General features: G+C 37.9%; 1 protein-coding gene and 1 non-coding gene across 7 annotated transcripts in view; one reads left to right on the top strand and one right to left on the bottom strand.

The window, feature by feature from the left end:
- DIS3L2 (DIS3 like 3'-5' exoribonuclease 2) overlaps nucleotides 1-24,379 on the top strand; it is a 388,363-nt gene that overhangs the window by 117,263 nt on the left and 246,721 nt on the right. For 5 of the 6 annotated variants that reach the window (XM_089916220.1, XM_089916218.1, XM_089916219.1 and 2 more), the window contains one exon: nucleotides 7,127-7,361. In XM_089916220.1, coding sequence (XP_089772346.1) covers nucleotides 7,127-7,361 — 235 coding nt within the window. The other variant, XM_089916221.1, reaches the window with a different exon arrangement.
- Nucleotides 1,493-1,599, bottom strand: LOC115802164 (U6 spliceosomal RNA). Its single transcript, XR_004022564.1, has one exon. It is a non-coding gene; the product is annotated as a U6 spliceosomal RNA (small nuclear RNA).

The raw sequence follows: 24,379 nt of genomic DNA, 5'->3' as shown, positions 1-24,379 counted from the left end.
AGAGTAGCCCCCACTTGCCGCAACTAGAGAAAGTCCGCCCGCAGCAACGAAGACCCAACGCAGCCAAAAAAAAAAAAATCACTCTAGTTCCTTTGGTCCAAAATAGAAGTCAGGAGACCAGTTATTACAGTAGTTCTGCAAGGAGATAAAGGTTGCTTGGATTTTTATAGTAACAGTGGAAATGGCAAGAAGATATATTTTACAGGAAGGCTCTCTTGATAGATTGGATGTGGGGTGTGAGAAGGAGAGAGTCAAGGGTGATGCCCCAGTTTGGTGCCATCTGCCGAGAGAGGCAGTGCTGGGAGAGGAATGGGTTCTGGTGGGGACCAAGGGTTCTCCTGTTTGAGGCGCCAGCTGACATCCAAATGAAGATGTCAAGTAGGCAATTGGATATGTGTCTGGAATTTGGGGGAAGTGTTGAGGCGAGGCATTTAATTTTTGGAGTTAATAGCATATAGAGAGATTTAAAGTCATGAGACTGGATGAAATCATCTAGGGATCCTCTCCCTAGTGGTGTTTAACATCTTCCTCTGTTACCTATATCAGGTCAGATTTAAGTTCAAGTTAGGGGAAAATACTTCACAGATGGTGGTATTTACTTCCTAATTATAGCACATACATCAGTATAGTATTTACTTCCTAATTATAGTACATCAGGAAGTACTTTGGTTCTTTCTCTTTTTATGATATTTGTATTAATCAGTGGGTTCAGGCATTGCTGCTCTGGTCCATCTATTATAAAACTCCATCCCCATCAGCATTTAGCAACCATTGATGGTCATCTTCTGCATCCATCATTTCAGTAGGGATATCAGAATGGTGATAATGAAAGTCTTTAAGACATTCCTTCTTAGTTAGCTGAAACTCTTCTATAAAGAAGAATTTTACCTCATCAACTGTTTGGCTAACCTGAGGTACATTTTATATAGGAAAGGTAGGATAAATGTTTAGAATTTTCTGAGGTTGACCAGAGAGAGCCCTTTCATGATGATTCCTGAGTCCTTTAGATGAGGCTTTAGTAGCCTGTGATAGCTTGCTTGTTTTCCCCATATGACAAGATCTTCCAGGTTCTTTTTTTTTTTTAGTTTGTTTGATTGTTCGTTTATTTATTTGTGGCTGCATCTAGTTGTGGCGAGCGGGGGCTACCCTTTGTTGTGGTGCGCGGGCTTCTCATTGCTGTGGCTTCTCTTGTTGTGGAGCACGGGCTCGAGGCACGCGGGCTTCAGTGGCTGTGGTGCACGGGCTTAGTTCCTCCGCGGCATGTGGGATCTTCCCGGACCAGGGATCGAAACTGTGTCCCCTGCATTGGCAGGCGGATTCTTTTTTTTTTTCTATACACTTAAAAATTTTAATCCAGTACACTTTTATTCAACATTATGGCTGACATTTCATTAAGAATGAAAATGGCCTCCTATAGCTCCAATAACTTTCAGTGCTTTAGTGATTTTTCTTTTTATTTATTTATTTATTTATTAACATCTTTATTGGAGTAAAAAATATGGAACGCTTCACGAGTTTGCGTGTCATCCTTGTGCAGGGGCCATGCTAATCTTCTCTGTATCGTTCCAATTTTAGTATATGTGCTGCCAAAGCGAGCACGGCAGGCGGATTCTTAACCACTGTGCCACCAGGGAAGTCCCAGTTTCATCTTGTTTGTTTCCTTTTCTAGACTTGAATTAGCCATTTCTCGAAGGAGTTCCACAACCCTCATTCTTAACCAATATGTGATATGGAACGGTTTTAGAGTGCCTTTGTATCCTATGACTTAAAGGTGATCTTTCTTCCCCGTAACATTTATTTTATTCTTGTTTGTACTGCGATAACAAAAACAGAATGAAAATACTTAAAAAATGCAATGTATTAATTTATATTTTAATTATACAGTTTTTTTTAACATCTTTATTGGAGTATAATTGCTTTACAACGGTGTGTTAGTTTCTGCTTTATAACAAAGTGAATCAGTTATACATATACATATGTTCCCATATCTCTTCCCTCTTGTGTCTCCCTCCCTACCCCACCCCTCCAGGCGGTCACAAAGCACCGAGCTGATCTCCCCGTGCTATGCGGCTGCTTCCCACTAGCTGTCTACTTTACGTTTGGTAGTGTATATATGTCCATGCCTCTCTCTCACTTTGTCACACCTTACCCTTCCCCCTCCCCATATCCTCAAGTCCATTCTCTAGTAGGTCTAGTAGGACACAGGCTTTATTCCTGTCTTACCCCTAGGTTCTTCATGACAGTTTTTTTTTTTCCTTAAATTCCATATATATGTGTTAGCATACGGTATTTGTCTCTCTCCTTCTGACTTACTTCACTCTGTATGACAGACTCTGGGTCTATCCACCTCATTACAAATAGCTCAATTTCGTTTCTTTTTATGGCTGAGTAATATTCCATTGTATATATGTGCCACATCTTCTTTATCCATTCATCCAATGATGGACACTTAGGTTGTTTCCATCTCCGGGCTATTGTAAATAGAGCTGCAATGAACATTTTGGTACATGACTCTTTTTGAATTATGGTTTTCTCAGGGTATATGCCCAGTAGTGGTTTTGCTGGGTCATATGGTAGTTCTATTTGTAGTTTTTTAAGGAGCCTCCATACTGTTCTCCACAGTGGCTGTATCAATTTATATTCCCACCAACAGTGCAAGAGGGTTCCCTTCTCTCCACACCCTCTCCAGCATTTATTGTTTCTAGATTTTTTTGATGATGGCCATTCTGACTGGTGTGAGATGATATCTCATTGTAGTTTTGATTTGCATTTCTCTAATGATTAGTGATGTTGAGCATTCTTTCATATGTTTGTTGGCAGTCTGTATATCTTCTTTGGAGAAATGTCTATTTAGGTCTTCTGCCCATTTTTGGATTGGGTTGTTTGTTTTTTTGTTATTAAGCTGCATGAGCTGCTTATAAATTTTGGAGATTAATCCTTTGTCAGTTTCTTCATTTGCAAATATTTTCTCCCATTCTGAGGGTTGTCTTTTGGTCTTGTGTATGGTTTCCTTTGCTGTGCAAAAGCTTTGAAGTTTCATTAGGTCCCATTTGTTTATTTTTGTTTTTATTTCCATTTCTCTAGGAGGTGGGTCAAAAAGGATCTTGCTGTGATTTATGTCATAGAGTGTCCTGCCTTTGTTTTCCTCTAAGAGTTTAATAGTTTCTGGCCTTACATTTAGGTCTTTAATCCATTTTGAGCTTATTTTTGTGTATGGTGTTAGGGAGTGATCTAATCTCATACTTTTACATGTACCTGTCCAGTTTTCCCAGCACTACTTGTTGAAGAGGCTGTCCTTTCACCACTGTACATGCCTGCGTCCTTTATCAAAGATAAGGTGACCATATGTGCGTGGGTTTATCTCTGGGCTTTCTATCCTGTTCCATTGATCTATCTTTCTGTTTTTGTGCCAGTACCATACTGTCTTGATTACTGTAGCTTTGTAGTATAGTCTGAAGTCAGGGAGCCTGATTCCTCCAGCTCCGTTTTTTGTTCTCAAGATTGCTTTGGCTTTTCGGAGTCTTAGTTTTGGAAGTTTTAGCCACAGCAATCAGAGAAGAAAAGGAAATAAAGGGAATCCAAATCAGAAGAGAAGAAGTAAAGCTGTCACTGTTTGCAGATGACATGATACTATACATAGAGGATCCTAAAGATGCTACCAGAAAACTACTAGAGCTAATCAATGAATTTGGTAAAGTAGCAGGATACAAAATTAATGCACAGAAATCTCTGGCATTCCTATACACTAATGATGAAAAATCTGAAAGTGAAATCAAGAAAACACTCCCATTTACCATTGCAACAAAAAGAATAAAATATCTAGGAATAGACCTACCTAAGGAGACAAAAGACCTGTATGCAGAAAATTATAAGACACTGATGAAAGAAATTAAATATGATACAAATAGATGGAGAGATATACCATGTTCTTGGATTGGAAGAATCAACATTGTGAAAATGACTCTACTACCCAAAGCAATCTACAGATTCAATGCAATCCCTATCAAACTACCACTGGCATTTTTCACAGAACTAGAATAAAAATTTTCACAATTTGTAATTATACAATTTTGAATGACTTGATTTGTTCATTAAACCCTGCTACCATACAGCATTCCCTGCTTTAGTAACTCAAAAGTGAATTTAGTGCCCAAAACACTAATTCTTGAGTATAGCTAATCTAAACCATGGAGATTATTATAAAATCAGAACTGGGTTGGTTTTGAAATGCGCTGTACAGTTAAGCTTGCTGTACTCTGGTCATTGCTTTCCACTGTGCTCTTTTTCCCATTGACTTTTCCTTGAACTTTGTATGTGTAAGCCAAAGCATAATTCTTAATATGTAGGTAGGCAGAATCATGGTGATTACAGAATTCTCTTTATATTTTACTCACACACGTATACATACATACAAAGACTACCTTTCACTGTGGGATAGTTGAGCCTTCAAATTTTTTTTTTTTTTTTTTGCGGTACACGGGCCTCTCACTGTTGTGGCCTCTCCCGTTGTGGAGCACAGGCTCCAGACGTGCAGGCTCAGCGGCCATGGCTTACGGGCCTAGCCGCTCCGCGGCATGTGGGATCTTCCCGGACCGGGGCACGAACCTGTGTCCCCTGCATCGGCAGGCGGACTCTCAACCACTGCGCCACCAGGGAAGCCAGAGCCTTCAAATTTTATAAAGTCAGAATTCTGGTTACCCTCTAATATTTTCTCCTTGGTCTGTGGGAACCAAATCCTTTCTGAAACTGTTAGCAGAAGAAATAAATATATAATAGAAAGTAAAGGCCTGGACCCTTCGTTTAACATCTTTCCAGAAGACTGCATTTTACCTCATATTCTAACTGTAGCATGTCAGTTGTTTTCTTTCACCCCTGCCCCCAGCTCTCTTCTTTCTGAGATAAAGTTTGTATGGGATGACACGTAAAAAAAGAACAGTAGACCAGTGATTGTGTTGTAGCCACCATGCTTTAGACGTAGAGTATGCACACATACCTCCTGCCTGTGATTTGGGCTGTTCTGACAGTACCCAAGGTTGTGTTAATTCTTTGAGGATGGTCAGCGGCAGATCTTCCTAAATGTTATTGAATTTGCTCGGCACATTTAAGGAAATTGCATGGATTTGCTGATTTGAGTGGTGTCAGATTTCTTTTTCTTCTCTAATTTGTCAGTGAATTCTCTGTTTTTTGAATGATATATTTTGGGTCAGGTATGAAACCAGGATTCGTGTTTCAAGGCAGAAGTGCAGGAGAGCTGGTTTTGTAATTGTATATTAATTTAAAGCTTAGCTGTTGCTTCACTCTTATGTTCTCATGCAGGAAGGGGCCTAAGGGGAATCTTTTTAGAGATTTCTGGCTTAGCCAGTTGAACTTTATTTTTAACTGTTAAAGAAAAGGAGCCTTGTTTGTTTGGAAATAATGAGCAAATGTGGAAATAATGAACAAATTAATGAATGAACAAATGAATAAATCAGTGAGTCTGACAAGAGTCAGATTTCTGTTATCACATTTTCATGAAGTCATATTTTAAAACTTTGGGAATATACTTTTAGAGTCTGTGTTCTGATTGTGTGAATATCTTTGTAATATTTTACTTTGATTTTCTGGGTGGATATTATAATATTCATTGGGAACAGTTATGATAATTGGAATCTGTGACATTATAATGTTTGGAGAAAGATTTCTTTTAATAACTTTTTGTGCGTTGTATAAAATGAAGATCTTTCATTAAGCATGATCTTTGTGTGATCTAATTTGAACATTAATCTGGTTTGTTGAAAGCAGGCGTCTAATTTGAAACCCCAGAGTTAAAGTCAGAAAAATATTAGACTTCTCAATTATAAGCAGTTTCTAGAGAAACTGCTAGAAGCTCACTCACTTCATTCAGGTCTCTGCTCAAATGTCGCTTCATCCAGGAGGCATCCTCCCTAACCACCCTACTGGTAAACTAGCCTCAGTTTCCAATAACCAGCATTTTCATATTATATTTTTTTTTCACTAGCACTTACCATTATTAGACTGTTGATTGTGCACACCGCTGCATCCTTGCCACCTAGAACAGTGTCTTGCACCGTGAAAGTTACTCGGTACGATTTGTTGAATGAGTAAATTGTTCACCATCTGTCTCCTCACTATAAAATGTAGGCCTCATGAGGGTGCCTGGCATGAGGCTGGCCTTCCAGCATTTGTTTGAAAGAATGAAACGAGTGTGCTACCAATAGTGATCCAATTCATATACACACACACGTATGTATGATCACATCTTGATTATATGTTTAAATTGCACATAGATTTCTCATCCAGAAATAGGTTATTAGAAGGATATGGTGTTCTAAGTAACATCTAGAACCTACGAAATCTGCTCTCTTTTTTGCTAATGTAGATGGGCAGATTTACATATAGGGTCACCTTTTTTTTTTTTCAGTGACTAAATAACACTGGTGTATGTTAATATTGTGCCCATAGAAATCAAAGGGTACTGTCATATGAGTGTCATGTGACTAACTCATTGAATGGATTAGTAGTGGATTCTTTTCTATTTGCTTCATTTTTGTTAAATTGAAAAAATTTGACATATTGTGTAACGCTCATTCTTATTTCTAGTGTAAATGTCTATCAGTTGTGTGCTTTCTATACTGATCTCAGGCCTCAAAATGGAGAATTAAGGGTTTATATTTTTTATGGGAACATTTTATAAACTCTTGTTCACACTTAATTTTTTTTCTATTTCATCTTACATTCTTGTGGTTTCATTTGGGAGCACAGTGACAAACTATGTTGAGTTCTTTTATCATTTCCCAGCATACTAGTTGGTCCCATGTGATGGACACTTTGTGAAGCAGTGTGGCACTTCTGGTATTCAGGGCCTTTGTGGGAGAGAGGATGAAAATATACATCAGAAAAATAGAAGTGGATGTAGCATTAATCTTGGGCATCTTGAAGAGCTGGATTGATTGTAAGGTAATCTGTGCATCTGGAAAATAAAGATTCTTTGTCAAACTACATGGTGAGTGTCCAGTGCTTCTGAATGTGCAGTTTTTTCCTTAGGAAGGAAAAATGACAAAAGAAAAATCTGCACTTTCCCATTTTTCCCTCCAGTGATTTAGCAGAACTTTTCTCTTTTCTTCAGGTAATTAAACCAGAGAGCAATGACAAAGAAACAGAAGGTGCCTATGAATCAGATCTCCCTGAGGAGCTCTGTGGAAGCCATCTCCTGCAACAGTCTCTGAAAGGCTATAATGACAGTCCTGATGTCATTATAGAGGCTCAGTTTGATGACAGCGACTCAGAAGATGGACATGGCAACACGCAGAATGCTCTGGTTGACGGTGTTAAGAAACTCTCAGTTGGTGTTCATGAAGAAGGTGAGTTCCGGACTGATCTCCGACGTTTTATTTTAGTAGATTGTTTTAAGTATTGGAATTCTCTCTGTGCTACAGAATTCATCACACAATACAGTTGGTACCTTTGCAGTTTCTAACCTGTGGCAGCTTCTAGGAAAGGGGGATCTTTGACAGGCTTCCAGCTGCTGTTTGTGAGGAGGGGACAAATGCTGCTGGTGATTTGTGTGGTCAGTGGTTGCTGTTGTCATTTCCTAATGGGTTTTGCATTGTGTTGATAGCTGACCTTGAAATTTCCTGTGATGAGCCCAATCCCACCCTGTGGTTGATATGAACATAATTAAACCAAACTAAAATCCTTCCAAAGAAAGCACTTTGTTTTACCCTGGATTTTGCTTTAATTTTAACTTGGTACATTTCATCCTCAGTGGTGAATAGATCACCTTAAGTTTGATAAGTAGATTATCTTTACAAAGTGTTTTGATTGTAAGCTTTTAAAAAAGCCAGTCTTATTTTCTGTGATCAAAATTTAAGCCATGGGTCCCCTGGATACTGAAAAAAGCAATTGCAAGCACATAGGTGAAGAGCTGTGACCAAGGGCCCTACCTGACTGCAGTCTGGAAAACTTAAGGGAAAGTAGCAATGAAAATTGGAATATTTCAATGTATAGATTTCTAGGAGGTTTTAAGTGCAGGGAATATGTTTTCTAGCCAGATTGATTTTTATGTATGTTATGAAATGGAAAATATTGACCTGGTTAGGCCAACTAGATTATGAGGGTTTTTTTTATCAGGAAGAAGTTTCTGGCACAGTCCCCACGAAAGGCTAGAAGAAATGCCAGAAGATTACTAAAGGAGGATGTTCAGCAGACACCCTGTGATAGGGACTGGTGAGCACAGTTCTCTGACATCCTGAAGAAAGCTGGAGGTGATTTCAGGAAGTGACTGCATAAGGATCACTCTGTGTCTTCACTGCTGATGAGGTAGTGATCTCGGGCAGCGAGCACTTTCTAAAAGCATGTGTCACTTTCTGGTGCCAAGTGCTACTCATTCAGAAGGACTTCCCGACTTTGAAATTCTATCTGAATGAAGAGGCTACTGCTTCCTCACTGCCCCACCTCACTGCTGACCTGAGGGCATCCAGGTTCTTTTGTTTTTGTGGCCTGCTTAGATAACTAGTGGTTCCACTGTTCAGGGCGCAGCCAATGTCATTTGGATGTTATTCCTTGAAAATTCCTTCTTCTGATGTTTCTTCTTTCTTCCTTTAAAAACAGTTTAATAACCAGGACCCTAAATAGCCAAATCCTCATCTGCAGGGTCACCAAGGGAGAGAGATACCTGAAGGACAAAGCCAGGGGAAGGAGTACTTTAAAACTTACTGGGTATTTGGCCCAAAACTACTTTGTGGAAACGTAGCTCAGGTGATGGAACTTGGAAGACCTCAGCAGCCTCTTTTCCTCTAGGTTCCAAGTTGAAGGGATGAGATGCTTCAGTTTCTCATTAGTGATTGGTACCAATACAAGGGCAAGGAAATATTGATGGATGGAAGTGATGGCAGAATTGATGCCCAGGGTGGATATTAATAATTCACTTTATCCTTTGTTTGGGAAATTCTGATGCCAGACGTACTCTTGATTTGTCCTCTATTGTAATTTTCCTCCATCTCTGTTGCAGGTAAGTGTCACTGAGTGCTTTACAAGTCCACCGTATGCAGTTTTTTTCCTTACTGTTTTTATGGTCTTCGTATCCTACTGTTATTTATATTGCTTCCTTACTGGCCCTGACTGAGGGAACAGCCTTAATCCTTCCCTCAGAATCTGGTACCAATTTCTCTTTCCTGCTAGCCTCTAAATAGAGAGTTTTGAAACCACATGGCTGTTTCTCATTTCTTACCCTCTTGATATTTAGGAAAATTGCAATTTGCTTTTTTAAAAATCATGGTGTTTTTAAGGATATTTCAACCAGCTTCTCTTCTCTGGATAATATAAAATCTGGTTACAGTTAGGATGTTAGTTCTTTTTGCACCATTTAAGGGTTTGAAATTTGTTATTGAAACAAACCATAACCTTAAGAACATCATAAACTTTTCCTAAGACTTCTAGAAAGGTTCATTGCTTTGTGTTGTAATTGCAAATGGATTATTAATCCTAGTTCACACCTGTGTGCAAAAGAGTGATTTTTGTTTGAATATCATGTTTTTTTTACCCAAAGCAAACATGACATATTACATGTGTGTACTTAGTATATCCCTTTTTGCCCGGGAAACATTCATATCTTTACCATAACTACCAATTTCTCTGGTAATTGAGCAGGTAGCCCCAGCTGTATGCAGCAAGTGTCTATCATTGCATTCAGAGAAAAGTTTCTCTGGGCATCTCAGACCTACACAATAGTTTCTTCTAGGAAGACAACATGGATCTGGATCATCCTCAGCCCTTGAGAGAATAGGCCAAAGACCTGGGCCCCTTTTGTAGGTCCAGCCCCACAGCCTCCCAAGGCTGAGCTTTTACCACTTCCCAGGCAATGGCATTGTTGTCAGCATAGAAAACTGCCATCTGTGTCAAGACTGGGGACAACCCAAATAAATATTCTTTGGTATCAAGTATTGGAGTAACGATTGCCTGATTAGCAAACTCCAAAGGATAAAAAAACATCATGACTAATTGGTACAGTAGCTCTTTATCATACATCTTTGGGAACTTTAAGAACAGTTTTGGCCTCTGAGTCTTGGTGATGGTGACCTAATCAGGTTGTGATGTACTTTTCCTGTTCTCTACCTTAGTAGGGTCTGTCAGAGGTCTTGTTCAGCTTTCTGGTCTGGAGAGAAGCTTCTGCCAGTACCCTGATGACTGAACATGGGTTTGAATGTAGAGTCGGTGACCCTCTAAGTTCTCAGTTTTGTCTCTGGCCACCTTCAACTCTTTTTTTGAAGGGAGAATCCACATGGAATCCTTGTTCCCTTCCGAGGTTTGAATCGATCTATTACTGCGCCTCCTGGGGCCTGCCCAAGTCAACCTTAGGAGTCAGGAAGAGCCCTTTTTTTCACACTTAAAATTCATCTCCTTCCAGCCACAGGCCTATTCATTGCCTAGGTTTAAGCTCTCTTTCCTTGGATAAAAAGTAACCGTATTTCCCTTTGGCTGAGAAAAGCAGATCCATATGATTATTCTCCTGTGATACTTTGGGGTTACTGAAATGCCAAGAACCCTTACTCCTGACTGTCTAGAAGCCCTTCTTTCTCCGAGCTAATTTTTTTCATTTCCTTTCTGCTAGTGTTTCCAGATTCTGAGATCAAATCTTTCTTATATTTTTGTTTCCTAGCTCTCCACTGTGTATAATGATGATTAATATAATTAGAAGACAGTTATGTTTGCTTCAGAAATTATATTAAAAATTAAATATAAGGCAGTTTCCCATCAACCACAATTTTTGGACAATGTTTTGTGCCAGGGTTTTAAAGTATATTTTTGTTTTTAAAAAAGAGTAAAACCTTGTCCAGACCTATGTTAGAAGGATACAGTGGGAATTTTTGCTTCCCTGTCTTTTATTTATTTATTTATTTTTAGCCGCGTTGGGTCTTCGTTGCTGCACGCGGGCTTTCTCTAGTTGTGGCGAGTGGGGGCTGCTCTTTGTTGCAGTGCGTGGACTTCTTGTTGTGGTGGCTTCTCTCGTTGCCGAGCACAGGCTCTAGGCGCGCAGGCTTCAGTAGTTGTGGCACATGGGCTCAGTAGTCGTGGCTCACGGGCTTAGTTGCTCCGCGGCATTTGGGATCTTCCCGGACCAGGGTTCGAACCCGTGTCCCCTGCATTGGCAGGCGGATTCTTAACCACTGCACCACCAGGGAAGTCCTTCCTTGTCTTTTAGACTGAGTGGGTGATGCATTCATATCATGTGTGATTCAGGTAGAGACAGATGGTCAGGACCTCCAATGTCTAAGACCTGTGCTAGACCAGCCATTCCTCCCTGTGAAGTCCATTATGGTTTATTACAGGATATTGAATATAGTTCCCTGAGCTAATACAACAGGACGTTGTTGTTTATCCATTCTGTATAAAATAGTTTGCATCTGCTAATCCCAACTCCCAATCCTTCCCTCCCCTCCCCTACCTCCCCCCTTGGCAACCACAAGTCTGTTCTTTATGTCTGTGAGTCTGTTTCTGTTTCGTGGAAGTTCGTTTATGTCATATTTTAGATTCCACATATAAATGATGTCCTATGGTATTTGTCTTTCTCTTTCTGATTTACTTTGCTTAGTATGATAATCTCTAGGTCCATCATGTTGCTGCAAATTGCATTATTTCACTCTTTTTTATGTCTGAGTAGTATTCCATCGTGTGTGTATGTGTGTGTGTATACCACATCTTCTTTATCCATTCATCTGTCGATGGACATTTAGGTTGCTTCCATGTCTTGACTATTGTAAATAGTGCTGCTATGAAAATAGAGGTGCATGTATCTTTTTGAATTATAGTTTTGTCTGGATATATGCTCAGGAATGGGATTGCTGGATCATATGGCAACTCTTTTAGTTTTTTAAGGAGCCTCCATACTGTTTTCCATAGCAGCTGTACCAATTTACATTCCCACCAACAGTGTAGGAGGGTTCCCTTTTCTCCACACCCATGAAGCTTCTTTTACCTTCTCATTCCTGCCAACAGTTAGAATTATTCAGCTTTCTAGTTTTTTATACTCTAGAGATTAAGTTCTGTAAATTGCCTTTTCATATTGTTTGCCCATTGTTCCATCATAGTTACTGTTCTATTGTTGATTTGCAGGCAGTTCTTATCTATTCTCTATAATAATCCCTTTTCCACTTTAGGCATCACAAATATCTCCTACCATTCTGTCCTTTAGTCATTTGTCTATTAACTTTATGGTGTTTTTCACTGAACAAAAATTCTTAATTTTTCTGTGATAAAATTAATCATATACTTTATGGGTTTTTTTTTAGTTTTTTGCATATTCCTAGGTCACATAGATGTTTTCTCATACAGTCTTTTATTAACTCCACAGTTTTGCCTTTTGCTGAACTTCGTGAAGCTGATTCTTTATTGATTGAGAGTATCATTTGGTTTCTCTCCTTTAAATGTATTTTTGTTATTGAACCATCCTCGAATTCCTAGGATAACTCCTACTTAATCCCAATATGTTATTATTTTTTAAGTACAATATTGGATTTACTTAGGTAATATATAGTGTAGGATTTTTTTGTGTCATGTTAAACGGACCTATCATTTTCTTATCATTATCTGGTTTTTACAGTCAAGATTATATTAGCTTCATAAAATGTCCTGGTCTTTTTTTTAAATTTTTATTGGAGCATAGTTGCTTTACATGTTGTGTTACTTTCTGCTGTACAGCAAAGTGAATCAGTTATACATATATCCCCTCTTTTTTAGATTTCCTTCCCATTTAGGTCACCACAGAGCATTGAGTAGAGTTCCCTGTGCTGTACAGTAGGTTCTCATTTATCTATTTTATACATAGTAGTGTATATATGTCAATCCCAATCTCCCAATTCATCCCACCACCACCCCTTTCCCCTTGATATCCATAAGTTTGTTCTCTACATCTGTGTCTCTATTTCTGCTTTGCAAATAAATTCGTCTGTACTGACGGTTTACTATTTTCCCAGAATAGCTTGTATAAGACAGGAGTTACATTGTAAAGCATACTCCAATAAAAATTAATTAAAAAAAACAGGAATTAAGTCTTCCTTAAAATTTGGTAGACCTCATTGTAAAATTTTCTGCACCTGCTGTTTTTCAGAAGGCGAGATCTTTGCTCTTTCAGTCTCTTTTATACTGATTGGTCTGTTCAGTCTCTCTTTTTGATGCCAATTTTGGCATAACTGAAGGGGAATTTATCCATTTGAATTTATGATCACATAGATATTCCTAATACTCATTAATATTCTTTAATTATTAAAATAACTCCTTGTGTTGGTATTTTTGCCTCCCTTTTCGTTCCGTATTTTAATTGTTTGACTCTTCTCTTTTTTCTTAACTCTTGCTTGCCAAAGATCTATCATATTAATCTTTTCAAGGAACATGATTTTTGGTTGTGTTATTTTTCTGTTTATTGTTGATGATGTTGTTCTGTATATCATTGATATTTGCCCTTGTCTTAGTTATTTATTCCTTACTTGGGGGCGTTGCTTTTTTGCCCTTTTCCCAACTTCTTGAGTTGAATATGTCTTTTCAACTTCTCTTGTTTCCTTTGAAATATTTTTAAAGCTATAAAATTCCCTCTAAATACTTCTTTTGCCATACCTAGGATATACCTAGGTATATTTTTGTATACATGCATCCCCAGATATGTATTTACACATAATAATCACTGATACTTATTGAACATTTACTGCATGCTAGGCCCTAAGTACTTTATAATTATTCCTCATGACATTTAATTATTTAATTCTTATAGCATATCCAGTATATGTTCTGCCTATGTTCTCTTCTAGGAGTTTTATGGTTTTGGATCTTACCTTTAGGTCTTTAATCCATTTTGAATTTATTTTTGTATATGGTTTGAGGAAATGTTGTCATCTCATTCTTTTACATGTGGCTGTCCAGTGTTCCCCGCACTACTTACTGAAGAGACTGTCTTTTATCCATTGTATATTCTTGCCTCCTTTATCATAGATTAATTGATCATAGGTGCATGGGTTTACTTCTGAGCTCTCTGTTCTGTTCCATTGATCTGTATGTCTGTTTTTGTGCCAGTACCGTGCTGTTTTGATTACTGTAGATTTGTAGTATAGTCTGAAGTCAGCGAGGGTGGTACCTTCAGCTTTATATTCTCTTTTTCCCAAGATTGCTTTGGCAATTTAGGGTCTTAAAGTCTGTGGTTCCGTATACAATTCAGGATTATTTGTTTTAGTTCTGTGAAAAATGTCATGGGTATTTTAATAGGAATTGCATTAAATCTGTAGATTGCTTTGGTTAGTATGGCCATTTTAACAATACTAATTCTTCTAATCCAAGAGCGTGGAATATCTTTTCATTTCTTTGTATCATCTTCTACTTTCCTTCATCAGTGTTTTATAGTTTTCACAGTATAGGTCTTTAATCTCTTTGTTTAAGTGTATTCCTAGATATTTTATTCTTTTTGATGAGATTTTGAATGGCATTGGTATTTTTTTTCTTTCTCTTTCTGATAGTTCATTATTCAAATATAGAAAAGCAACAGATTTCTGTATATTAATCTTGTGTCCTGTAACATTACTGAATTCACTTATTAGTTGTAATAGTTTTTTTTTTTTGAGACATTCGAGTTTTCTGTATATAGTAGCAGTATCATCTGCAAGTAGTGACAGTTTTACTTTTTCCCTTGCAATTTAGATGCCTTTTGTTTCTCTTTCTTGTCTGATTGCTGTGGCCAGGACTTCCAATACTGTGTTAAATAGAAGTGGCGAGAGTGGGCATACTTGTCTTGTTCCTGATTTTAGAGGAAAGGCTGTCAGTTTTTCACCATTGGGTATGATGTTAGCTGTGAATTTGTCATAAATGGCCTTTATTATGTAGATATATGTTCCCTCTCTACCACCTTTGATCAGAGTTTTTATCATGAATGGATATGGAATTTCATCAACTACTTTTTCTGTGTCTATTAAGATGATTATGTGATTTTTATCATTTTTGTTAATGTGCTGTACCACATTGATTTGCAAATATTGAACCATCCTTGTGTCCTTGGAATACATCCCACTTGATTATGCTGTATGATCCTTTGTATATATTGTTGGATTTGGTTTGCTAATATTTTGTTGAGAATTTTTGCATCTATATTCATCAAAGATATTGGCTTGTAATTTTTTTTTTTTTTTTTGTAGTGTCTTTGGTTTTGGTATCAGGGCAGTGGTGGCCTCACTGAGTGAATTTGGGAGCGCTCTGTCCTCTTCAATTTTTGGAATAGTTTGAGGAGGATAGGTATTAGCACTTCTTCATATGTTTGGTAGAATTCCCCTATGAAGCCATCCAGTCCTGGGCTTTTGTTGGCTGTGAATTTTTTAAATTACAAATTCAATTTCACTACAGTGATCAGTCTATTCATATTGTCTGTTTGTTCTTGATTTAGTCTTGGCAGGTTGTATGTTTCTAGAAATTTGTCTGTTTCTTCTAGGTTATCCAGTTTGTTGGTGTATAACTGTTTGTAGTATTTCCTTATGATTTTTTGTATCTCTGTGGTATTGGTTGTTATTGCCCCTCTTTCATTTCTAATTTTGTTTATTTGGGTTCTCTCTCATTTCTTCTTGGTGAGTCTGGCTAGAGGGTTATCAATTTTGTTTGTGTTTTCAGAAAACTAGCTCTTGGTTTCATTGATCTTTTCTGTTGTTTTTTTTGGTCTCTATTTAATTTCCTCTCTGATCTTTATTATTTCTTTCCCACTGCTGACTTTGGGTTTTGTTTGTTCTTCTTTTTAGATGGTAGGTTAGGTTGTTTATTTCAGATTATTCTTGTTTCTTGAGGAAGGCCTTTATCACTCTAAACTTCCCTCTTAGAACTGCTTTTGCTGCATCCCATAGAGTTTGTGTTTCCATTTTCTTTTGTCTCGAGGTATTTTCTGATTTCCCCATTGACCCATGTTGTTTAGTGTTTACATGTTTGTGCTTTTCCCATTTTTCCTTCTGTAATTGACTTCTAGTTTCATACTGTTGTGGTTGGGAAAAATGCTTGTTGTAATTTCTGTGCTCTTAAATTTGTTGAGACTTGTTTTGTGGCATAGCATGTGATTTATCCTGGAGAGTATTCCTTGTGTTCTTGAAAAGGATTTGTATTCTGCTGCAAACAACTTTATTTAAACCTGTGATTCTCAAGTTATTTGGTCTCAGGACACTTCTGTGTTCTTAAGAATTATTGAAGACTCCAAAATGCTTTTGTGTATGTAGGTTATATCTATCAATATTTCTGTATTTAAAATTAAAACAAAGAAAGCCTTAAAATATTGCAAAATAAGTGTACTTACTTCTAGTTGTGTTTCTGTGTACATTTAAGGAAAACTTCAGATTTTAAAATAATGATTTATTGGGCATTAGTGAGGTTAATGATTTATAGTAGATAAAACCATAGTCAAAATACTGAGGAGAAAAATGGAATTAACTTCTAAAATATACTTGTTTGTACTTTAAATTGATAATCTTAGAAAATTCTAGAAAACACAAGAATACATAAGCACACATTCTGTTGTTCATTAGAGCAGGGATTAGCAAAGGTATTCTGTAAAGGACCACATAGTAAATATTTCCAGCTTTGTGGGATACACCGGAGACAGAGACTTCTGTGTCACAACTACTTAACTCTTTTTGTAGCCTGAAAGTGGCTGTGGAGAATATGTAAATGAGTGAACATGGCTGGATTTGGCCTGTGGGCCAGTTCAGTTTGCTGACCTCTACTTTACAGACATGAGAAAATGAGAGTGAAAGGGACAAATAATGTCTTAGTATTATTATGAAAAGAGTCTTGACCTTGTGGGCCTTTGGCAGGATCTCAAACCACACTTGGAGAACCACTGGTTTAAGCTACTGAAATTGATAGTCGATGCTGAACAAGACTTTAATGAATGTTTTAATTATTTACTGTTAGGAAATGCAACACGCTAATTAAAATAATTTGGGTAAAAATCTGTTGCCTCAACTTTTGCTCAATTGTGGGGTCTTTTTTGGGGACTGTGCCCCGTTTTGCTGTTTTGACTATAGTATGGTCTATGTATGTCTTAGTTTATCAAACCTATTCGCAATGTGAATTTTGAATCTTACATCTTCTTAATATGTTTAATAGTTTATATATAGCATTATTGCACATTAGAAAAAACTTGAGTATTAGAAAAAAAACATTGAGTATTTTGTGTTGTTTAGTATTAATTTGAAAGGAAATTTTTTCCAGCAATTTCCTACATGTAATTGTTGATATATAAGAAAGCTATTGGGGTTGTTTTGTGTATCTTTAAACTGGATACCTTAATGAATGCTCTTATTATTTCCAATAATTTTCTAGTTGGTGGCTTTGATTTTCTAGGTATAAAACAATTTTATCTGCAGATAATAATTTTGTCCCTAACTTTCTAATTTGTGCTTCTCATTTTTTCCTCATGTCATTGGCCATTGCTTTAAGAACTGTATTACATAATAGTGGTGATTGCCTTCTTCTGGAGTTTAATAGGAATGCTTCCAGTATTAAACCCTCAAGCACAGTGCTGGTTGTTCGCTTCAGACCTAGTTAACCAAGTGTCCTTTTTCTTTTTTAACTAAAAGTTTCTATTGGGAATGGATATTGAATTTTTCTTTCAGGTGCCTTCTGAGCTTCTTTCAAGATTTTGGTTTTTTTTCCCCTTTGGCTTGTTTACTTGATGACACATAACGTTGAATAATTCTTGCATCCCTCATACAGCCATGCCTCTCTTGGTCATGGTGTATAGCATGTTTTAACTTGTAACCCAGTTCTGTTTGCTGATATTTATTTATGATTTTTGGATTTAAAATACAAAATGTGTGATTTGTCTGCAGTTTCTTCTTATTGTGCTGTCTTTTTTGTGTTTTGGTATCAGGCTCTGTTAACTTTTTGGGAAGAACTGGGGAGCCTTTCTTTTTCTCACTGCTTTGGAGCAGTCAGAATAGCACTGAGAATGATCAAGTGTTCTCAGTACTTGAAGCATTTAAAGAACGCATGGTTGGAACATGGGTTGGGCTTTCTTTAGCTGGCAGCTTTCTCCATGTGTAATGATTATTTTGTTTCTGTAGGGTTTTTTCCCTCTTGCATTAATTTTGATAATGCAAAATTAAAATTATATTTTCCAGGAAAATCATACATTTTCGCCACCTATTCTAATATTTTAGAACAGAGTTGTACGAAGTTTTTTCAATTAATTTCCTCTGCATCTATAATCAAACCTTTCAGTTTTCCCCTCATTTTTTATTACACTAGGAAGTGACTTGTCTGTTTAATTTTTAGTAGAAACTTATTTCTACTACTTTCATTTATTGTAAGTAATCTCTACCTTTATCTTGTATTCCTAAGGACTTTCTTTTAAACATGTTAAGTCTGAGGTGGTCATGTATAGTTGGAAATGTAGGTTGAAGTTGATGTCAGAGATTGGATTGGAAATGTAGTTTAAAGCATCATCGGCATCTGTTCAGGTCCTTGAAGAACCCCTCTATTCTAAGAGTTTCTTTAAGGGACTGTCAGAGGATGGGGGCCTACCTGTTCTCTTCTGCCACCTGAGTTTCTCTCCTTGAAATCAATAAATATTATCACACTATTCCCTGCCCTACACTCTCTATAAGAAACAGAAACTCTTGTGGTTTTAAAAATCTTTTGTGTGTGTGATAAAATATATATAGCACCAAATTTGTCTTTTTAACCATTTTTAAGTTTACAATTCAGTCCCATTAATTACATTCATGATGTTGCACAGCCATTACTATTATCTAGTTCTATTCCCACACGTTTTTTTATCATGCTAAACAGAAACTCTGTAACCATTAAACAACTCCCCATTTCACTCACCCCAGTCTCTGCTAACCACTAATCTACTTCCTCTCTATAAATTGTCTCTTCTTGATATGTCATATAAGTGGAGTCATACAATATTCCTCCTTTTGTGTCTGGCTTATTTCATTTAGCATAATGTTTTCAAGGTTCATCTATGTTGTAGCATGTGTCAGAATGTCATTCCTTTTCATGACTGAGTAGTATTTCATTATATTGAATATACCACATTTTGTTTATCCATTCATGTTGATGGACACTGGTTTGTTTCCACCTTTTGGCTATTGAATAGTGAGTAATGCTGAAATGAACATTGGTGAGCAAGTATCTGAGTTCCTGTCTTCAATTCCATTGAAATTATACCCAGTAGTAGAATTGCTGGGTCATATACTTAGCTGTTTGAGAAATGTGGGTGTTTTTAAAGGAATTTTTGAATTGTTAAATACATAGTTATTAGAAGGGTTAACAGAGATAGAAAACCATGATGAATTATAACAATCTTAAAAAAATAATATTTGTTCTTTACTGAAATATGATCGAAGCTTGTCCAGTTCTTTCTCTGGCTTGTCATTTTCACCTTCTCCTCTTCTCATTTTTTATCATTGAGTCAGTCCTACCTATTTTCTCTGTGACGTATCAACAGACCTAGGGAGCTTGGGTTTCAGAACATTTTTCTAACATTACAAGTAATTTATTTTCTAGAATATACTCTGCCCCAATCCATTCCTTACAGCACCTAGGAATAGACATGCCTGTCAGCCTTCTTGCTAGTACTTTAACACCAAATTATTGGAATAGAAATTTAAATAAAAGCAAATAATCTATATTAAATGTAGTTCATGCTGTTACCTGGAAACAGAAGTTCCCAGGCCTCTAGTACGTCTGTCACTATGTGTGCCTGCCCTTCTCCTCAGTAGAGGTGAATGAAGACTTGAAGGTCTCTGGAGCCACACCCCCCTACCCATGGTTCTTTTAGCATCTTTGCAGTATTGCACTCTTGATTCTCTTGCTTGCTGTCCACTTTTAGCTTTATACTTGGCTCCCTGAATTACTTAATAATCTACTTTTGGGGGGCTTACTGGTAATAAAAATGTAGATCAGCATCTTTGTGTGATGGTATCATTTTCTCCTTATTTCCAGTCACCCTTGGAATCTTTCTTCCAAGTCTGTCTACTCATCCCTCTCTCTGGTACTTTCCAGGTCAGGCTAGTCTATGCTAGTGACGAGGGTCATATCTGTTTACAGTTGCATTACTATAGAAATCATAAAATTCTGGACCTACATGAGTCCTACAAGATCAGGTACTCTCCTTGACAGGTGTTAGTCCACCCCTCGGGGCTTCCAGTGGAGTACTTCACATTATTTATAAATATTTCATGACACTAAATGAAAATAGTTCATTTGCTTTAAGACTGCAAGGTCAACTTATTTTACTTTTGATACAAATGATACTAGCCTACCATGGTAACATTGACTTTTCTTGGTGATCAGAGGCTCTAATTAACAGTTGTGTGTTTTTGATTAAAAAACAGGGTAACAAATTAATTTTTGATGCAGTTAAGTTACTAAAAATACTTCAAAGTGTGAGATCTTAGGCAAAAATTAATTTTTAAAAATGTATTGTAAAAAATTCTGCTCTGATTAAAAGGTTAGAAACAACTGATCTAGTTCACCCCTTTTTTTTTTTTACAGACGAGGAAACTGAGACTCAGAGAGGTTACTTGGCATGTCCAGTGTCCCACAGGAAGTTAGTGAGTTTGTAAAAGAAAAACACCTTGTACCTCAAATAACAACAGACAGTTTCTACAAATGGTATATTTTTTGAAGAGCAGATCATGCCAGATCAGTTTAATTTCTTTCTAAAAGAATATGTTGAGTATTGCTCATTGCCCATCTAGAGTCTATTTCCCTCTTTCCCTTTCCTGTATGCACCTAGATTTTCATCTGGACATCTGCCCCTTCCCCAGATTCCTGGGACTTTGAACTAAGTTGACCCCAGCTGCCAAGTTTTGGTTGCCTCATACCAGTTACTTGGTTACCTTATGCCAGTAGGATGTTCTGTATAGCCACCTAGTCACACGTGGCTGTTGAGCACTTGAAATTTGTGACTGAAAAACTGACTTTTCAATTATACTTAATTTTAATTAATTTTATTTTAAATAGCTACATGTGGTTTGTGGCTACTGCATTGGATGCTGCTGCTTCAAACCATTTCCTCTTCTCATAGGCACATGACCTAAGCAGTCTAATCAGGGTGACTCCTGCTTAGAATTCTGGGATGTAAGTAGTTTCCTGATGGATGTGAACATGAAAAATTTATCCCTGATTGGTACTGGAAGCTATCCTATGACTAGCCAAGTGCTGTGGATAGAAGAGTGGAGAAGCAGAAAAAAATCTGGACCCCTACAACCATTAGAGGGCTGGGCTTGAAGCCTGTCTTCCTTCTGGACTTCTAATTGCATTAGCCAGTGATTCACCTTTGAGATATAAGCCAGTTTGTGTTGAATGTTCTGTCATCTCAACTAAGAGCATCCAAGGAGATGCAGAGGGAGTGACAAGCCAGGCATTCTGCCACTTACTAGGAAGAGAAAGGTGAATGAAGAGTAAAATCCAGATGCTTGTCCTTGAGGTGAAATTATTCCATAAGAGGAGATATAGTAACAGACGTGTGTTCTGGATCGTGACTGCCTTAGTCCCCTTCCATGGGAATTGCCTTTACTAATGTGGTAGATGCAGTCTGCCCTGTCCCCGGGACATTAGCTGGATCATGAGTAGACCCCTGACCTAAGAAACATCAATACATTGACTGGCCAGTGACCCATTAGATTTTTTTCTCCACAGCTTGAGGACTCTGGGGTAACAGTGTCATGTGGAGTGAGGGCTGGAGACAAAGTCATTAGGGAACAGAGGCTTCTAGAAACCACAAATAGTGCACACAGAGAAGAGGAACAGATTTGCAGAGGGAGGGAGGGCCCATTCACAGAGGAAGGGGGAGAAGGTGAGAGGAGAAAGAGGGAGAGAAAATAAGACAATTTGCTCTCTAGGCCTTGAAGGATGAGTAGCTTTCCAGGCAAAGAAGGGTCAGAAATATTCTTGGCATGAACAGGGGCACAGAGGTGGATAGTAGGTAGAATAATACCTACAGTGGGAATAGTGCAGTGTACATGGTGGGGAATTTGGAGGGGAGGCTAGAAAAATAGGCTGTGGTGAAGCTTTGTCCAGTTTTCTGTGGCTGCTAAGAGATCTGGGTAATGGGAAGTCACCCAAGGTTGTTAAGGAAAGGAGACTGATTGTTAGGAAGGGGGGAGAAATTAGGGCATGGCATGGGACCAGTTAAGATGCTTGACCTGACTGAGAGCAATGGCAGCTGGAATGCAGAAGAAGGGATAGGTAGGCAAGATATTTCAGAACTAGAATCGTCAGAGTTCAGTGGTAGATCAGATACGGGACTTAAGACAGAGGAACATTCAAGGATGAGATTAACTTGATATCTAGTTTAGCAACTGCATGGGTGTTGACATTCTTAAATGAGAAAAATAAGACCAGGTATGAGATGGACTATGAATCTGGGTTCTGATTATATGTTGAATTTGAGTTACATGGGGGACACTCAAGTTGTAACATCCAGTGGGCGATTGGAAATAGAAATATCGACCCAGAGGAGGGATGGTGAGAGTTATAGATCTGAATATTATCAGTTGAAGCTATAGGAAATTGGTGAGATTATCAGGTAGATGGTCCACAGTTGGAATTACCTGAAGTAGTCATTATCCTACAAAACTAAGGCATAAGCTGGTAGATATGGAAAACTCAGGTGCAGGGATGGAGGGTGGGAAGTAACTCTGATAAAGATTTTGAGAGCCTTGTACAAGACCTAACAGAAAATTGTATAGAACTGAGAAGGAAGTGATGAGTATTTTCAAGAAATGAAGGAATGCCTCTCTTTTGTTAGTGGATATCAAACGATTAAAGATTATTTTTATTTAAAAAGACTGATTCTCACAATTATTTAAAATAACCTTTATTCAGGGAGGACTCCCTCTTTTTTTTTTTTGCATTTAACCGTTATTTTGAAAGAATGGATTGAAAGAGAAAAGTTCAATTTGGTATTTATTGAACTGGGAAAATGAGAATCATTACAGGTGGGGATGGTCAATGTCTTCATCCCCACTTCCCTCGACCTGGGATTCTGAGCACTTTCGTCTGTGAAGTTAGTTTTCAGGTCATCAGACTCCAAGAAGGGAAGGCCCAGTCAAGTAGCTCTTCCCCGTTCACCCCTCTAGGCAGAATATGGAAGCTTTATTCAGTTGAATAATGAAGCCTTTTTTTGTAACTTAGTGTTTAACCTGCTTTCTTAAGGTTTTGTGTGGGTTTTTTGTCTTTTTTTTTTTTGCTTTGATAGAGACCCTTTCTTTGCCACTATGCAGAACTATGATTCATCTTACTGGCATTGATTACCCCTTTGGGTCACTCTAAATAATGCCCATTCTCCCTTGAGAACTACCAAGTAGATTTTTCAAGTCATGCAGCAACATGTCAGGGGAAATCTTTGCTTGACTAATGGAGTATTGGTAGCTATAACCTGTTGAGATTTACAAAAAGCTGTTGAAGACTCCAGCTAAGCCTATTGGGGGGAAAAAAACTGGCTTGTGTGGCTCTGGATGGGGAGAGGGAACTGGGTGTCCTACTCTGGGTGTAGAACCTCCACGAGTAAGGACAGATCTTATTTAACATTTTGCAGTAGAAAATTGTCCCTGCTTTTCAGATACTGCTTAAAAAAAAAACCCAACAAACTAAAAAATAAATGAGTCACCCCTATCCCTTTAAGTGGAACCAGCCTCCCACCCCTGCACACCCTTTTACTAGGCCCCTGAGTAAAGCTCAGCTGCATAGTAAAGTTTCTCATCTCCGCTCCCAATTAGCTGACCCCTATTTGGCCAGTCCCCTCAGCTCTGACTCATTTGCTTGAGGCAGAGGCAGCAATCGAGTATAAACTTGATAGTCTTGGGATCTAATGTTCATTTTGACCCTCCTTATTTCAAAGCTCTTTTGATATCAGCTTATATGGACTAAACTATTGTACTTTTGACTCTGCAGTTCACCCAGGCCTCACTGCACCTACTCTTCTAGGTATAAATGCTCCTTTGGCTAGCCCTGTTTGCATCTCCACCAGGGAAGGAGGATCCAATAAAATGTGGCAACACTCCTAGTAGGAAACAAAAAAGTACTGAACAAAAGCTTTTGCCAGTCATTCTTGCCTCTTACTGCTTCATTTTCCTTATTTGTAAAAAAACAAAAACAAAAACAAAAAAACTTCATAACAAATACCTGCCTTGACTTCTTCACAGGTCCTTGCGTAAATCAAATGAGGTAATGGAAGGGAAAGTACCTTAAAAAGAATAAAGCACACATTTAGTTATGGGCATTTTCCAAATCATTTTTTGAAGGCTGTCGCCTCTTGAAGCAAGAGGTTCTCAGACCGCATGATGTAAGTGATGAGCTCTAATGGCTCTTTTTGGCTGTCCTTGTCCACCAGGGGTCTCCTGCCTGTCTCTCC

This window comes from Delphinapterus leucas, chromosome 8 (genome assembly GCF_059928025.1).
Source record: "Delphinapterus leucas isolate spDelLeu-1000000601 "Yukka" chromosome 8, BTC_Dleu_Yukka2, whole genome shotgun sequence".
In the NCBI taxonomy this organism is placed as follows: Eukaryota; Metazoa; Chordata; class Mammalia; order Artiodactyla; family Monodontidae; genus Delphinapterus; species Delphinapterus leucas.
The sequence above is the reverse complement of the archived record's forward strand: the minus strand, read 5'-3'. Positions and strand labels throughout refer to the sequence as shown.